Genomic DNA, 18,321 nt, shown 5'->3' on the forward strand with positions numbered 1-18,321 from the left:
ACCTGCCTGCAGACCAGAGGCTTGAGGAAGCCAGGAGGGGTTTGGGTATGACCTGAGGCATAGCATGTCCCACTAAAGGTTTTATCAGGGCTCCATCCCTGTGATGTCCATGGGGCCAAGAGTGCCCATTCCGTACTGCGAGCTCAGTCTGATTGGGGAGGGCAGGGGGAAATGTGAGTGATCAGCGATTAAAGGATACAGCTGTAAACGGAAGGAAAGACATATGTTTATAAACCTAGAAGATGTGGTTTTGTAGCTTTACCCCGTTTTCAACCTGATCAGTGATTCCAAATAAACAGCCAGCAGCATCACTGCAAGTGTCCTTGATCAGCGTGTGGGGTAGAACAGCAGTAGTGACAAGCTCTGCAGGGCCACAGACCCTTCAAACACCTGGTCCTTAATGGGATTTGGGATTTTTTTTAAAAGAAAAGAACAAACTGAGGAGGTGAGGCCCCCTCTGTTCCCAAACACCACATAGCCAGGACCATTTGTCTCCCCATGCCCATGTACCCTGCTCCTGAAGCCCCCTTGTTGCCCAGGACCAGGGGCACTTGGCCGTTCAGCAGCTGGCCTGACTGCCCACGCCTGCTGCCGGGATGTGGCGATGGAGCCGAGGAGCTGCAGGCAGGTGTTGGTTGAGGAGTGAAGAGCTCTCGCGCAACACCCAGCACCATGCGGCAGTGAAGTGTCACCATCTGGCTAGGCTGGAGGCAGGGACCTCCAGGTGATGGGGTCTTCTGGACAGATCTTTGTGTTTAAGAATTGGTAGTTACTTCAAATAAGCCACAACCCCATCATTACCTCCACACTCCAGCCACCACTTTGTCCCATTTCTGCTTGAGGGTCCAGCCCAAAATCCATTGAATGCCCCCCCCCCCCCAATAAGGTAGGAGTCAAGCAGAGATGCAAATCAGCCCAATTACCTGCATGACTGCTCCTGTTGTGTTCACACTAGATACAATCAGTGCATATTATCCCTGTTTCAGCCTCTATTGCCACTGCTGGAAGCGACAATATTTGCATCGCCCTGCTGCGGCATGCTCCTGCCAGCTCCCAAATTAACAAATTGCATGTGCTACTCAACAAAATGCAGTAATTCCACCCATCAGCCATGAATGTAGGTCTAACGAGGATCATGCAATCAAATGGCGAGAGGTGGAAATACAGTCGGATTAGGGAGATTAGGATGGTTTTCTACAAGTTTTCATTCCTGCTGCCGTGACGCTTACCAGCACATGAACAGAGCGCTCCTGACAGCAGTCGGGAACCAGCATGGGCTTTTATAGATGATAGATGCCGCTGATGTTTGGGCCCATTGGAAACTGCTGCTGCTCTCCTCACGGGGAGAGTTGGTTTTACTCTCCGCCTCTGAATTCTACAGGAAAGCTGCTCACCCACATCCTCCCGGTCACGCTGCCTGTTGCTTTTGCTGTGGTGTCTGGTGGGCTGTGTCCTGTTTCTGCTGCTCCTTTCACCAGAGCTCTTCCCTAGAGCAGGGCTCCAGCACCTCCTAATCTGCTCAGAGATGAGGTCCCTCACTAATGGCATGGACCTGGTCCCTTCCTCTGGGGAGAGAGGGGACCTTGCAGCATTGGCCATCATGCTCTGGTCCATCCCACCTCCATCTCAGCTGCTTTCCCACCTGGCTCCAGCAGTTTTCCCCCAAATGTACCTACCTAATGAGGGATGTTCTCTCTTCCCATGGGTCTTGCCTACCTTTATTTCAGTGCACAACAGGCAGAGGAAACCCTGGCTTCTCTGTGTAGTCCATCTAAGCCCACTCTGACCCTGGATAGCGTGGTTCTGCCCCCACATCTCCCCCCACTTCTCTAGTGCTGGCCACAGCAGGCAGGTGAGAGCCAATTTAGCTCAATAATCCAGCTGAAATCTAATCCTGCAGCACCAAAACCACAAATAATTTGTTCTCAGCCAACTCAGCGGGCTGATCCAACTCGCCCCACAAGAGCTGGTGCTGACACGAGCGAGGGGGCAGGAATGCCCCGATCACGCCTGCTCTCAGGCCGCACGGTGCAAGCTCCCTGCGTGGTACAGGGCAGTCCTGGGTGGCCTTTGTTCATGCTTTATACCCTATGACTCCTTAAACCAAAATGCTCAGAGCACCCTGGGAGCAGGGACCGACCTCAGGCTGCTGAGTTGGAGTCAAGGATGCTCCAGCCTTGGCCTTCAAATGCATCTCCTGATGCAACATGCCCCATGCCAGGGGTGAGCTGAGGGAGGGCCCGCGTCACTGCAGGACAGCTCGTCCTGCCTCGGTGGCCTCTGCCACTCTTTCAACCGCTGGTTATTAATTCAGTATGAGCCTTTGAGTTATGGATATAATTCACATTTAATCTGGCAACGGTTTACAACATCACAAAATATGGTAGTGAAGAGGAGAAAAAAAAATCTGTGTCCAGCAGTGATTACTGCAGCATAACAAACTCCAGGTAGGACTAAATGAAACCCAGTTTTGCAGTGGGCCCAAGGGTCACTAAATCCAGGCTATTTTGGACTCAAAACTAGGTGGGGGAGTGAGTGGACTGGAATTTGTTTAAAAGGACATTAACCTCTTTGGTAGTATCCTGTCCTCTCCACTACCAGGCATGAAAAACCCCAGAAAGACTGATAGCTTTAAGAAATTAAGCATGTCTGTCTCCAACTTCATGTGTGTTGCATTCAAGTAAGACAAAGAGGCAAATGGCGACAAGTAATTGGCCTTTTCCAGATTATTTTACTTTTAATAGTCTAACATTTTGTTAGTAACATAGTTGGCACTTCAAAATATATATTATTTTATTTCAACAATATTCCCTTAACTCTGTAGTTGTACTTGAAGAAAAAAAAAATCACCTTTTGCCATAAATACTGTGTTGCTGTTCAAAACACTCTTGTCTGCTTGTGCTGGGTTACCTCTACAGTGCAACTGGGACCAGGCTAACATTTACAACTGTTTCTACGGCCACTTCCTCTGTGTTAAAAAATGACATTTTTCTATAAAAACACAAACAAAGAAAGTTTTACTGCATAAAAAAAAAAAAAAGCCCTACTGTCAGTTGAGCGTATTTCCACTGTCATCGGCAAAAGACATCCTCTGAGGTCCCTTTGAGCAGGTTTCACTTTGGGTTAGAGGGAAATCTGCCATTCGGCAGCTTCTTTCTCCTTCACAGGATGAGAGCCAGGCTTTGAATGCAAAGCGACCTGGCTGCGAGCCAGGCACACAGGCAGAGTAGTGTTCATGTATTTTTTATTATAATACAAAAGGCAAGTCGAGTTACGTAACATGGGCCTTTGTAGCTCAGCTTGCTTTTTTAGCCTGCAACAGATAAGAGGAGAACTGTGTCCCCATTTCAGACTTCATTCGGTGAAATATGGCTGACATCTGAAGTTGCAAGAAGTCACCTGGCATCTGGCCACTGATTTCGGGGGGGGGGTGGATTTGTTTTTGCACAGATTTTGAGTGTTTTGTCCCGATGTCTGACCGAGCCCAACTCAAGAGCTGTACTTTGCTAAAAGGGAGTCCCTATCCTCTCGTTGAAAGCAGAATTAAAAAATCACATTAAATAAAGTGAACTAAAAACACAGCTGGATTGGTCAAATGGGAACAAAAAGATTAATCTCAACAGCAGCATTGGGGTGTTTCCAGCACGCAGAAGGGAGAAGATTGATGGCTATTTCACATCAGGGGTCCTCTGGGGCACCGTGTGCCGCTCCAGAGAAGGCACTGCAGATTTGACGGGACCCTGACGTTGGCAGACTTCGCATGCTGAATTCCTTCTACATCTGTGATGAGGTTCGCTGTGCCCTGAAAGAGCTGAGCTGCTAATCACAGTCCTGGATATCGATGTACACAAAGAGGGTGGAGGAAGAGTATGGGTCTCCGTTCTTGGTCAGAAGATGGATGTGGCGGTAACCTGGAAGCGAAGACGCAGATGGCAAGTGGCCTTTAGTCCAGTCAGAAAAACATTTGCTAACGTTTGCCAAGACCCTGCAAAAACATCTCCCTGTCTCTCAGAGCGGTTTGCTCCCAGTACCCCACAGAACAGGTAGGTCTGAGAGGCGTGGCCTTGAGCATTGGTAACGTAACATGCCTGAGGCTGCTGGGGACAAGGGGAGCCCTAACCCAGAGGCAGTAAACAGCTGCCCAATAAACCATTCATCATCTTGTCCGTACCCCAGAGAGACAACCTGCTCTGACCCGAGGTGTGATGGGTCTGAACCTCTCATCTAGGACACTGGAGCTTCCCAGAGGTCTCAGGGGTTGTGAGAAACAGGGAACGGGGCCTTACCTTGCTTCAGACTAGTAAAGGGAAGGGTGTACTGCCCAATGAAGTCGTTCTTGGTTGACACGTCAAAATCTTCCACCACAAACCGGACCAGGGCAAGTGCAGGGATCTCTATGTCAAATGTAAACTCTTCGTCCCATTTTGGGTTAAAGCCTGGGCAACAAAGACAAGGATGGAGGTCAGAGCTGCTCACAAACGGGGAAGGAGGTGGGAGATGCTCACAGGCAAGGATGGAGGTTGGAGATGTTGGCAGATAAGGATGGAGGTCAGAGATGCTTGGAAATGGATGGAGACTTCGCCTGACTGCCAACCTAATCTGACCCAGGCCAAAGGTCTCAGGAGGTGCCGAGACCATTGTTCCCAGTTCTGACACTGATTTGCCTCCTGGTAATAAATGCTTCAGCTTAGGCTGCTTATCGCAGACCTCAGCACCACACTCCCAGAAGGCAGCGAGGAGCAGGGGGGAGGTGAACTCAGCTCTGCTCCACAGGCTCTCACTGGTTGATACATGGATGTCTTTGGTTGACATTGGACCAGCTGCAAATTTTTACAGAGCTAAACCAAGGGGGGGGCAGAGAGGAGAACTGTGCCTTTGTGTTGTGACAGCCTCACTGAGTGCTCGAGGTACACCCATCTGTCACCACTCTGTGCCTCAGTTTCCCTGTCTGCAAGAAAGGTTAATGAGGAGTGTCTGATTACAAAAAGCATCATCAGATCTGTGGACAAAAGGTTTTATGTCTCCCTGTATAAGGGCAGTGTCTGAGACAGCCAGACTAGCCCCACTTCTGTTATGGATAAGGTTTTTCTGATCTGGACTCACAAAGCAAACAAAACGGAGACTGTCACATCAGATGAGAGATAAAGAGCAAGCTCAGTGCTCTCTCTCCAGGTCACGGTGGGTGCTCTCTGCAGTTTCAATAAACCACTCCCCAAAAACAAACAGGAGGAGAGGACATCCTGTTTGAACCCTGCTGCCACTGGCCCAGCCTGTGTGGAGTGGAAGCCCACGGACAGCGAAACATCAGCTCAAGCCTGCTGCTGGTCATGGAGGGTTTGTGGATGATTCGGCGGGAGGCAGGGATCTTTCAGTTGGCCCTGAAGGTGCTGAGAAGGGCCTGTGGACAGTGCCATATTCAAAATACCTGTGCTGGGTCGGTGCACTTTATTTGGACTTTCATGGGATTAAATCAACTGGACTGTTCAGATAACACACATCTGCTCCTGACCCCCCTTCATCCTTGGGGAAGAAAACAGTGTTGCTGATCCCATGGGAGCAGAAATCATGAAAGTTGAGGGAAAGTCGTTGGCCCTAGGACAGTAGGTTTCACTGTACTGACACCTATGGGGGATTTTCAACCCATCTCGGAGCCACAGTGAGACACTTATTGCTGCTGAGCCAGCAGGTTCCCACAGCCTCTCGAGCTCCACAGCTGCACCACCAGGGCCTGATCTGTGCCCACAGCCCATGCTTCAGTCCCACCAACATCAAACCAGGTGAGCTGCTGAAGCATGGTCACGTATCTGAAACCTCAGCCCATGAAATGCAACACCCTCTCTGCAGCTGCCCCTTTCCAGCAGTGATGTTTTCATGGTTTGATTCACTTTCCATTGGGCAACACTCATTCCAGCATCCCTCCAGCATCTTTCCAGCCAGCCAAGGGCTGGCGGTGGGGCTGGGTGTGCTGAGCAGCCCTGAGGAACAGGCGTGGCAGGTCTGAAACATTCCCCACACAGCTTTCACACCAGACTTTATAAAAATCATTGTAGGTGACGGAAATGGCTGTGAGCTTTAGGAGCCGGGACAATTTACTCAAACAGGAAAGAGGAAAAGGGAAACATTGTTAGCAGGGAGGAAAATATGCATTGGCTTTCTAGCACTTGGCTCTTACACCACGCAGAAAAGCAGTGTGTGTGTGTGTTTGTGTGCATGTATGGGTGTGTTTGTCAGCAGGAGGGTGAGGGCTGATTTTTCAGACTCCTACTGCCTCTTTACTCCCACAGGAGAAAGGGCTGAACTTGCCCTCTACGATCTCTGAAGGCCACAGTATTCAGACCCTCACTGCATGGAGGGAAATCACAGCCATGTTTGACCGATGAGAAATGGTCCACGGGGAGGTGAAATGTCTGTGAGATCTCTGAGGTCAGTGCTGGACAAGGCCTGAGCCCAGCTCTTTGGAGACAGGAGCTCATGGTTTTCACCCCTCACCTGTAACATTGCTGTAACGTGCATTAATTTAGCACCAGTGCCACTTTGGCCAAGACGACAAGCAGATGCAGCGTCCCTGCCTTGTAAGGAGGCTCTGAGGTACAGGAAATGTTCTCCTTTTGCACAGACTATGTTACATACAAGAAGAGGCTGAGAGAGGTCAAGTTACTCTACCTGGAGAAGGTTAAGGGGGTTATTATTGCCATCCTCCACTACCTCCTTATAAAGAAGGTAGAGCCAGGCTCTTTTTACAGGTGTACAGCAAAAGCTTGATGCATAACGGGCACAAATTGCAACAGGAGAATTTCTGGTTAAAGATAGGGAGATCTTATTTTATCATGAGGTCAGTCAAAGACTGGATCATTTGAGAGAGCCCAGAGAGTCTGGGGAATCGCCATCTTTTGAGATATTCAAAATTCATCTGGGCAATACCCTGAGCAACTTGAGTTGACTTTGAGGATGGTCTTGCTTTGGGCAGGGGCTGGAACAGACACCTCTGCAGTCCCTTGCAACCTCAATCTTTTGTGAGTTTATGACACTTTCAGGATGAAATCAGCCTCATAAGAAGCCTTCTCTAGGAAGATCTTAGTGGGGACCTGTGCGTCCCAGGTCAAGTCCAACTGCATGAAGGTAAGAAGCACTTCCAAAGCTCTAGCTCTGCAAATGTGGCAGCTAACCTCAAAACAACTCATATGGTTGATGATGTTTTGTAGGAAATTTCTGTCTCCAAACATCTTAGAGAGAGAAGAGAGGAAAGAACCCTTGAAAGTAATTCTCCATAGGGCCATCAGTCTGTGGGGCTAGTTCATGCCACCAGCAGTCTATAACCAGGGTCCCTGCACTGAAGTAGGCCAACAGCATCTCATGTACCTGCTTAGAGTGGCAGGCTTGGGTGCACCCGGGCAGGTCTGGCCACAGGGCAGCAGTCTTGGCAAGGAACAGTCTGCTACATGAAACCACAGGGTTACTGCCCCAGGGGAGCACAGCATGGAAGAAAATCCCTTACCATTGTTTTCAACGACTTTAGTCTGCTTCTTGTTGTTATCCTGTTGGACACCGTGGATCTCTACCGTTACCTTAGGATCAACGATGGAGTTTTTGCTTTTGTTCACCTTGGGCAGCTGCTGACCAGAGATGATCTGTGGAGGAAACAGAGGAAGAGGTCAGGACGTCATTAGGCGGGGGGGCTCCCTGGCAAACTTGCCTCTCCTTCTCCAGGAGTGCAGGGCCTGTTGTGACAAGCTGGTGCTGATCTTTCAGAGCCAGCGTTGTGATATCCTTCAGAGGAAGCTGTCATGAGCCAAAGCACCTGATGAACATTGCTCCAGCCCAGCCAGCTGGCTAGGGGGCAGGTAACTTTTCTAACTGTCCCCACAGTGATCAGATGATACTTGGAAAAAACAGTGGTGACTGTTGATGGCATGTCTGCCTGTATGTTTCTGTAACGACAGTGAATATTGTCATTAATCTCTCCTAGTGCCAAACATTAAACATGTGATTAAGTCCCTGGAGGATGACAGCCCATGCAGGACTGAAGCTGAGACCCCAGAGGCGGGAAATGAGTAGGGTTACGATAACATTGCCCAGGTGGCACCAGGAGAAGGAGAAGGTACAACCTACACAACCCCCCTGAAGGTGGATGCTACTGAGACATTTTCCAACTTCTATTCTTACTTTAAGCAGAAGCTTCTTCTTTGTCCCCCATGTTCCTTCTGTGATGGATTTTGGATTGAATTTGGTTTGCTCATCCCGGAGGAATTCCGGCTTTAAGACATACCCAGAAAACCCATTGTCCTGGAACCGACCCTGGTAGACATCCATTTCTGTGCCTGCTGTCTGGAAATTTAGGGCAACTGCAACATAAATAAATAAATTCAGTTACTTTCAAATAAATCAACAGGAGTATTTTTATACTAATTCTATTCACATGAAATTGCACTTCATGGACATAAACATTGGTTTTTCCATGCTTCAAAGAGCAGTGATAAACTCTGACCTTCACAGTCTGCTACCCCTGAGGATTTCTTGCATTCAGAGATGTTAGAGACAGGAGGAGCCACTACAGCCATCTCAGCTGTCCTGCCTGCCACAGGGTCAAAAAGTGTCCTGCATTGAATTTCTGTCACCTGGTTGGGCAACTGCATCTTTTAGATAAACCTATTCATTTCTATGCTGAAGGAGTTATCTCCTGCAGTGAAGCCAGCAAGTCCTTCTCAGATTGTTTCTCTGGCTACTTAGCCTCATTATAAAACCTCCTTTCCAGCCCAGATATGCCTATTTCCATTTGCCATCCTGAGGGGCATTGATGCCTCTGCTGGTTAGACTAGAGAGGTCCTCAGTGTCTGAACTCCTCATGCAGGAGTACAGAAGCTGTGATCAAATCATCTCTTTATTGTCCCCTGCCCAAAATAGATCAAGCCTCACTGGTGTCCTAACACCAGGCAGATTTCTTGTACTCTTTCCATTTTGCCACTGCCTTTTTAAAAGCATTGATGTCAAATCTGGAAGCAGTTTCTGTGAACAGTCTTATAATACCACATAGGGAGCGCACATGGACCCCAGTGCCTCCTCAGTACTCCATTGATTTCTCAAGGGTGATGCTAAACTCTTTAGCAACTTCTAAGACAGCTCTAGGACAGATGGCAATTTATCCAGGTCCTGGGTCCTACATGCCCTGTAAAAATTGAAGGCCAAAAGCATTTTAAGGCACTCCCCTGTTTTTCCACCTGCAAGCAAGACTTTAATAACTGCAGTATACTGGTTTTACTGGGGGCTGCAAGTACTCAAATCTTCTGCAAAATCTTATTTTGGGTGCCCAAATACTGAATTCAAGGCAGATAAGGCATGCAAGTCTGGCCTCAGCATACCCCGAGGGACCTGATGTTGCCTCCCAGGGACATTCCTGAGGTCAGATTCAATGCTGCAGAGACAGGCCCATAAGTGATACCTGTGTCCGCACGGGGGCTGCAGGACCCAGTGAGTTCACATGCTGCCAGGCACATCCAGCCCATGCAGGTCCACACAGCTGGGGGCCAGGGAGCCCTGTATTTGCAGTTTCTCTTGTCTGGCTGGGCCACATAGGCACAACTGGGACATCTCCAACATCTAGCATCACCAAGAGAGCCAAGCATGCCATCACCAGCCTGCCCACTTATCACTGCGCCAGGTTTCCTGGATGAGAGCTATAACATAATTCACTTAACAGGCTCTGGGACCCTTGTTTTGATCAAATCTCTGAGATATCAATATACCATCAGGGTTTCAATGCCGCGGGAGTAGGTATGATGTGCTGCTTTGGCTACAGGGAACAGCTCAGGCCACAGCTTGGCCCTTATGGTTATGGCCTTGCTCTAGGGCTCGAGAGATCTGAGTTTGATTTCCATCTCTGCCAGAGATTTCAGCATGCTTTTCAGTAAGTGACTGTAACTCCTGGCTCCCTCTTCCTTTGTTAAACAGCAATAACTCTGCTTCCAGTGAAATTGCAGGGAAGTGCACATTAATGTGCAGCAAAGGCTCTCCTAATGGTTTTGAGGTGGGCCAGAAAATGGTCTATGAAAAGTCATTCAGCATTGGCTGAAGAGCTGATCTCTCCCAGTGACCACTGAGCCTCTCTGCCTACAAATGGCTTGAGATTGCACACCTACCTCAGTTGAAGCCCCGCCACAGCCAGGTCATGTGTGACCCAGCCAGGTCAACCCTCTCTGACCTCCCAGTTGTACTCACCGATCTGGCAGCCGACGTTCCACAAGTCAACGGGGCTGTAGTTGGAAGAATCTGTCCTCCAGCCTGCAGGGTAGATCCGGCTCAGGTGCCTGATGTTGTGATGAATAAAACTGGTTCCTACAGAAAAAAAGAAGAAAATGGCCCTTTCAGTGATGGGGGCTACTTTTATCTCTCCTTGACGCTGCTGTACATACAGGTCCTCCACCTAGCGAGTCTGGCTGAATGTGAACTACCTGTATAAAATGCCCTTCTTGGTAACAGCCTCTATGATATTAAGTTATTCCCAGTGTTTCTCAGTGCCATGCATGACCAAAGAGATCATAACCCACATCTTTCAGGATGCCTTTTCCTCATGCTTAACCACCACTAGCTGTCCCTTTATGAGCGACTGGGACAGAGGATGGCCTTCTGCCAGGGCAGAACATACATACCAGACTCCTGGGCTAGTTTCAGAGCTTTGCTCTCCGTGAATGATGACATCTCGTAGAAAGCCCGAGGATGGCTGGGGTCCTCAAAGCCATTGAAATGGACACTCTTGCAGTAGACAACTGTGTCTGACAGCTCTTTGGCCAGCTTCAAGGTGTCACTCTAAAAGCAGGAGAGGAAGAGGTTTGTGGGGAGTCTCTGAGGTCATACTCAAAAATAATAATAATGTTTCGTCTAGGATCCCTGGGGCTTCTCTTTTCCACCATCTTCACATGAAAAGGATGCACACTCTCAACACTCAGGAGCACCCCTATGCAGAGAGAGGGTGGAAAAGGGGCAGGCTGCCCTTGCCATGTCCCTTGCCCTGCATGGAGAGTGCTAATCCCTCCTCTCAGAGCATCACTGCCCTCTCAGGTGCATCCTGGCCTGTCCAATGATACCACTGACTTCCCAAGTGTTACTACCAAGAATATTTTGTTTCATCTGGGCCATCTCTCCTTCTGCATTTATTTGCATGTTGTTATGTGAATGAGTATTTCAGCTCAACTATCACAACTCACAAGTGATTAGGGCTACAAACACAGGAACAATCCAGTCAGCGTACTGGTGAGCTAAGAGAGGATTTCACACAAGAGTTGCTTTGCTGTCCCAGCACCCTTGTTGCATGATGTTCTCCAGATGGATTCTCTCTTTGTTGGTGGGCTACCCTTTCTGCTGCCTTCTGCATGATCACTTGTATTTCAACATCAATGGCTACCTCCAGTTGCTAAACTTTACAACGAGTTTTCCATACTGTCCTGGTGCCAGGCATGCAAACCTGAAAATAAGGGGAAGGGAAGGATGTGTTTGCCTCCACAGAGCCCGAGCTTTTTTCTCTTGAACTAGGAAGTTCTCATAATGTAGGTGCCTCCTACTCCACAGCCACATTCATTGGTGCAAGGGTGAACTGAGAGCCACCAGCTCCCATCAGAGGCCAGGAAAGAAAATGATAGACTTCAAAATTATACACATTATTGACTACAGTTCAAAGAAAGAAATAAGACCCTCAAAGAGTGAGCAAATCAGCAAGGGGAAGCATAGATCAGACCAGATCCAGAGGCAATGTCAATCAGCTTTGCCATCAGTGGGACTGAATATATTTATGTCACCTATGAACCTAGTCCATAAGAGATACGACCTTCACAATGACCTGCAGTCTGGAAAGATGACTGTCCTCACACGAGGGAGCACAACACTGGTGTAAAGACCAGCCTTCTACTCCCAGAAATAGTTATCCAAATTGCTTTGGTAACCAGCCACCCCTTCCCCATAGATCCGTAGCTCTTCCCTTCCTGCCTCCTCCAGGTCAGAAAAATATGGCTGGTGAGGGTCCAGGTGTGTCCCAAAATGTGACTAGAAAAGCACCAGCCTCTGGTAACAAACAAATTCATGATGGTCCCATGACAAACAGATGTCTGGAAATCACACGTGCCTTTCCACTGCTTCCATAAATGCTACATGGCCTGTCCGAGCTGCAGGGTCCTCCAGCCTCATTTTAAGGAAAGAAGACAACCTTCATGCTTGGCTGGCCCTGCAAGATCTCTGTTTGTGCTTGGGATAGAGATCATTAAGCTGAGAAAGGACCAGGAACCTTAGCTCCAGCGATTTCAACAATTCACCCTTCCATATCCCCAGCTGAATAGCTGAAAAAACACTGAAAACTGTCTCAGCTGGGAACATATTAAAAGTATATTTCACTTGTGGGTTTAGGGGTTTTTTTTGGCATGGTACAAACCCCACCTAGAAAGTGGTTTCCCAGCATGAGTCATGGGATAGGCTAACAAGACGGGATTTCCTGATGCAGGACTTCAGAGCCTTCTGCAGTAGGCAAAAATCTAGTTTACAGCTTTTCTGCCTCTCCAGGTCCGCCCATTTTCAGGACTCAGTTACTTCTTTTACTTACCTTCCCTTTCTGCTGTATCTCAGTCTTTACAGACTCATCTTCGATTTCAGCTGCTTCATCTTCATCAGACACATCCTCAGCCTCCAGGTTGTTGTTCCCATTTGTTCCAGTGGGGTCCTCCTGCCTGCTCAGCTTCTTGCCTTTCACAAGGATCTTCCCTTTCAGTTGCTGCACAAGAAAAAACAGACAAAATAGCTAGTGATTAGAAAAGATTCTGGCCTGCCCTGAAGTAGCAAGGATATAACAGCTCCTCAGCTGCAACCAGGGCCAGGGCCCTTTAGAGTTGCATCAGTTTCTGGTTATTTTCAATAGATACAAATAAGTCTGGTTTTCCACTGAGGCCTTGCCCTGCCTCTGGCCAGTCTCTGAGACCACAAGCCTTGAGTCTGAAAACTCCAGATAGCCCATGGATTCCCCTCTGATACAGAGCTGTCCATCCCCTCAACTAGACAAATTCTCATGCTGTTAGTGGCAATAAAAATATATATAATGTTTTTCAAAACTGGATGTGGCTCAGCAAACAAGACCAAGCCTGGAGGTCAGGGCTCATGGGAATTATTTGCAGCACTGTCTCTGCCCCTCTGTGTGGCCCTGTTATTTAATCTACCCCAGTCTCTGCAATGTATGGTTATAAACACATGCATAACTTGGGAAATGGTATGAGATCCATGCAGGGACTGAAGCAGTGCAGCCCTCTGCTCCACTAGACAATTTAATGGGGAGAGAGGTCCATTAATTTCTGGACCAGTGCCTCGTCCATAGCAGACAGGGGATTCTAATATGTAAGCGATCTTGCAGGTGAAACCTTTGAGTGCTGACAGCCTAAGAAAGAGTTCCCAGACCCTTCCCAAAGATACCTCCTCTTCTGAAAAGAACTGCAACCATCGTGCAACACTAATAATAACCAGCAGCATGTGCCAGTGTAACACAGCTGGGTGCTGAGCTAATCCAAGGAACACATTTCTTGTGCTGAATCAATGCTCTCCAGCCTGTTTCAAAGTCCATGTAAAATCTCAGGTGAAGGAACACACCAACAGCACATGGTTGCTCACAGACCACCATACCACTGACATATCTCTTGTGCAAGATCTGACTGTGAGAGGAAGGATGAAGCCTGGAGAGGGCTGACTCTGAACCCAAACAAGGCAGCAGCAATGTTGGCAGCAGGGAGCAGTACTGAGAAGGGTGACTGCCTGGGTGCAGTCTCCAGGTGAGCAGATTATGCTACACAATCAGTTAATTCAGCCCAGGAGCACCCCTAGATACTGCAGTTTCCAGTGAAGTCAGCAGGAGATTTGCTGCCACATGGATGTGTTCGGTAGTCCTGGCTTTGGAGGGTGCTAGTTATTTCAGAAAAACGCAGTCTCAGAATTAGCCAATATAACCCCTCACTCTGCGTAGCATGTCTCCCCCCAGCTCAGTGGCACCCTGTATTTGCCCTTTCCACAACAGCAAAAGCCATGTTCTCAAATGACAGGACTGCGGAAAACCAAGGATATTTTATAAAGCGACACAGGCATTTTCAAAGAACACTATTCCCCCTTTGTGGGTGCAAGCAAATTGCATCACGTCTTTTCAGAGACCAGCCCAATGCCTCACCACCCAGCTAAGCTGTGGATGAAGCTTGGTTTGAGCTGAAATTTGAACTGGCATACGAGGCAGCAGCCAAGAGCATTTTTCTTCAGCTACCACAAATGATCTGTTTACATTGGGGCACTTTCCCTGTCACTCAAAAGCTACACAAAGGCAGCTGGAAGGAATGTACCAGTTACTGGGAATAAAAGGCCCAAAGGAGCAGTCAGAGCACAGCATTATCCTCCTCCCCATCCCCAGACCATCCTCCATCCTCCCAGCCCCTCTGCCCTCTTCCAGGCAGAGCTGTGACCTGCTTCTTCACATCCGTGGCCAGGAAATGAGTTGGCTCCTCTTCAGAGTCTCACGTCAGTCTGCTGCTTGCACCTCTCTAACCACCCTCCTGCCCTTAACATCCAGTTCTTCCTTGTGCTTCCACAACATCTACTGGTAGAAGGTGAAATCCATCTCTGTGTGAGTTTCTATACTCCTGTCAATACTCTGAATGGACAAGCCTGGAGGGATTGCACTGGGGACAGCGGGGAGGGGAGCAAAGAAGTCTCTCTTGTCCTTTGCAGGCTGCAGATAGCATCCTGCTATGTAATATATTATCTGCCTCTACTTTCTAACGTCCCATAAGAAACCTTACCACCTCTTCTCACAGCTCAGCAGTAGAGAACTAGGGATAAGGTATTTGGGGCAGGTTGCTTGATTCTTAATTACTAGCCCTTAAGCTTGTCCAGTTCAGGACAGCCTGTCCAGCAAGTGAGAGGTGTAATTTTTGGCACAAACCCATCCTAGATGGCTGAACAACATCAGCAGTGAAGGCACAGCAACAACAGCCTCCACCTTGTCTCCTCACCACACCCCTACCAGGGCTGCCAGCAGTGGGTCCTTGGGGCTGCTGTTATCCTGTCTAGACTGTGGTCACTCTGGGAAACCTTGGATACGCTGCAGATGCTCTCCACGGGCACAGGGACACTGGTCAGCCCAGGCTGTGTTATACAAGACTCTCTGTATGGCAATTACGGTCGTCCCCTTTTGGCCTTGAAATCTAAGAGGTTGTCTCCCTTCTGGAGTCCTGTTGCATTGCAGAGCTTTAGCATCTCCCTGTGCAGGTGACTTCCACGGTGCTTAGAAGGGAGAGCAGTCCATGTGCCACCTAACTCCAGAGGAGATGCACTAGCTTCTTGGTCCACAATGAGGGGTGAGATTCACCCCAAAACAGAGCATTTTCATCTCTATTTCCTGCAGAAGGTGCTATTTTGTAGTAGCATTGCACTAGACATTAGAAAGAAGTTTTTTACAATGAGGGTGGTCAAGCACTGGCACAGGTTGCCCAGAGAGGTGGTAGAGGCCCCATCCCTGGCAACATTCAAGGTCAGGTTGGACGGGGCTCTGAGCAACCTGATCTGGTTAAAGCTGTCCCTGCTCACTGCAGGGGGGTTGGGCTAGATGACCTCTAAAGGTCGCTTCCAACCCAAAGCATTCCATGATTCTATGATTCTATGAATCCACCCTGCGGAAGCTGCCAGTCTCAAACATTGTCTTTCTTCATTTAATATGGGTGCTAGGAAGCAAAGTCCTAAATTTGAGTGCTTATCTTCTTTAACAAGGTTTTAAATAAGCTGATACACACAGACACACACACACTTGTTCCATTTCTCTTGGTTCCCCTTCATGTGATACTAAGTATTTCTAGCCTGAGGCAAAAGACACTCAGCTCATCAGTTCAGCTCTGTTGAGCAGATCCCTTGTCTTAGGAAGAAGCATTAGCTGAAATACTTAATAAATATTCTCCAAGTACACCATAAAGCTATTCCAGCTGCCTGTGGCAAGCCCAAGGTTGAATACAACCTAAGAAAATTGGAAGGGCTACAAGGACATTGGACTCTACTGAGAACATACAGTACCGTGCCTGCTGGAATAGATGCAACTCTTTCCCTTCCTCACGTGCCCTGTAAATCACATTGCTTTAATTCTCCACAAGTGGAGCTCCCCTGCTCTCCCACCTTTTCTACTGCCTGCTGAACAAGCTCAGCTCTGCAAGTGAGTCTATGAATTAGGACACGGCAACCATCTTAAACAAAAGCACTGCTGATTTTACCAGAAGGAGCAAAGCTGTAAAGAGCAGAGGATTTTAAAAGATCTGCATACACATGTTTATCCTACCTGAAAGTTTCTTGCCCTTTTAGGAACCTGAAAGCCATGGCAAGGTCTGATATCCAGTTTTAATCTCAGTGGGACTGGAAGATTTGTAAAGTGATCCACCTCACCAAACTTTCTGTGCCTTCAACACCACCTTTAGAGTCAACAGAAAGAACTAAACACTCCTAGGGTGTGATTGTTCTTGTCCATTTAGACAAACACTTACAAGGAGGTGGACCACACCTCCAACTCCCTTGTTTGTATTACCTAGTTCTCAAAAGGAGCCCAAAGTGAAGTGCTCATGTACAAGGATATACAGGGTCTGAGCACTTCCACCTTACATCCTACTCTCAGGATGAAGATATCCATCTCCCCAGATTTCTGAGAAGCTGTGAGGATTAACATGTTCACATTCATAAGGAGATGTGCAGACCAGATGCACTAACTGATACCACATCTCCATCTGTGTATGTCTTTCAGCCTGGTTGTAAACTGAAGTATTGCAGGGTTTAACAATGAGTGGCACCAGAGGATGAAGAGAGTCTCCAGAAAAGGGGAAGAAATGTATTATCAAAGGACATTGTGAGAGATTTGAGGGAAACTCAGATTAAGAACTTCAGCCAAGAAGATGCACTGAAGACAAGGCTAACACAAGCTAGACTAACCTTGGAGAAAGGTATAGCTGTGGAGTTAGGCATAAGGCAGAGGGACTCGAAGCCTTGAGTGAGTGGTGCAAAAGTAACCCTCCCAGGCAGACAGCTCCCGGGGTCCACTGCTGACTTAGAGACCTGTGATTGAACCTAGTCTAGACTTAGCTAAGCCAAATCTAGAGGGTTTTGTTGCCTTGCCATGAGCACAGAGCAGAGCAGGTCAGCCACTCTGCTATTCAGATCAGTTGCGCTGAGCCCTGCATTGCCACTGCTTATACTGGAAGTGGTTCCTGAGCTGCATGGCTCAAAGTGATGTTGAATGAGGGCACTGGACACAGTAATGGATGTAACTGACGGGACAGCTGGTGGGACAGTGCAGGTGCAAGGATGGCAGAGGCCCCTGCCACTGCACTGGGGCTCTCGACTGGGGGCCTCATGGTCCTCAGGGTCAGCTACCAAGACAGGTCTGTTAAACCCAAAGCCACTGTTGTTATAAACAACAAGTAGAGCAACAAAGAGTTGGAGGGGTTTCAGATATGCCTGGTAGGCTGAATAGTTGCATGCACTTGTTGGCAGCTGTTTTAGTCTCATTCCAGGGCTGGGTTTTTGCAGCATTTCTAGCTGGCATGCAGGGACAGGGGGAAGGGGTCCTGGAAGACCCCTGCGCACATCAGGGATGGGGCAGAAGGGCCTGCAACAAGCAGTCAGGAGCAGAAACTGGAGCTGCTCTTCCCTACAACCCTGGCACATCCTGGAGCTTTTGTGTGGCTTTTGGCCTTTCATCCTATAGGCCTTTAATTTACTATTGGAACCTAAAGACCACAGCTTGAAGGAGATATTTAGATGCTCTGTGTAGTCCAACACTTTTCCTGAACGGAGCCTAATAAATCAGATGCCTGCCCTGGGCCGTGGTATGAATCGTTAGCGTGAATCCAAACTGTGTTGATCGTTCTTTAATTACTGACCCTGCCCTGCTAACACAATCCGCAGCAGTTCTTTGCCTGTTTTTATTTACAGCCTTTCAGCCCTCTTCCCAGTGACAGATCCCACCCTTTTTGTAATAAAAAAAATAGTACGTCGTCCCAGGCTTCCCCACGCCAGCTTCACAAGGAAAGGGAAAACCCAAGAGGTTTCTGGTTTGGGTTTTTTTTTCCTTAATGTTTCAGCTTCAATGTATTTTCCACCAAAAAAATCAGCAGTTCAGCCCTTTGCACTCTCCTAGTTCACATAGCAGGAAGGCAGAGGAAAAGTACCAGGGGAAAAGGATAGGTTTTGCTACATTGGCAATTTTTCTCCCTTTAAACTAAATGGATCACTTCCTCCAGCGGAGCATAACAGCCCAAATCCATTCACTAAGGTAGATCTGGGCTG

The 18,321-nt window shown here is 48.2% G+C and overlaps 1 protein-coding gene across 1 annotated transcript in view; it reads right to left on the reverse strand.

Moving 5' to 3' along the window:
* Positions 1-3,819: 3,819 nt before the first annotated feature.
* PLCD1 (phospholipase C delta 1) overlaps positions 3,820-18,321 on the reverse strand; it is a 47,161-nt gene continuing 32,659 nt past the window's right edge. The window contains exons 9-15 of the mRNA XM_075705172.1: positions 12,581-12,748; positions 10,644-10,800; positions 10,213-10,329; positions 8,164-8,342; positions 7,496-7,628; positions 4,287-4,436; positions 3,820-3,911 (exon numbers count right to left, since the gene is read on the reverse strand). Of these exons, the coding sequence (XP_075561287.1) occupies positions 3,820-3,911; positions 4,287-4,436; positions 7,496-7,628; positions 8,164-8,342; positions 10,213-10,329; positions 10,644-10,800; positions 12,581-12,748 (996 nt within the window). The remainder of the gene's footprint in view (positions 3,912-4,286; positions 4,437-7,495; positions 7,629-8,163; positions 8,343-10,212; positions 10,330-10,643; positions 10,801-12,580; positions 12,749-18,321) is intronic.

The sequence above is a fragment of the Pelecanus crispus genome, chromosome 2 (genome assembly GCF_030463565.1).
Source record: "Pelecanus crispus isolate bPelCri1 chromosome 2, bPelCri1.pri, whole genome shotgun sequence".
NCBI lineage: Eukaryota > Metazoa > Chordata > Aves > Pelecaniformes > Pelecanidae > Pelecanus > Pelecanus crispus.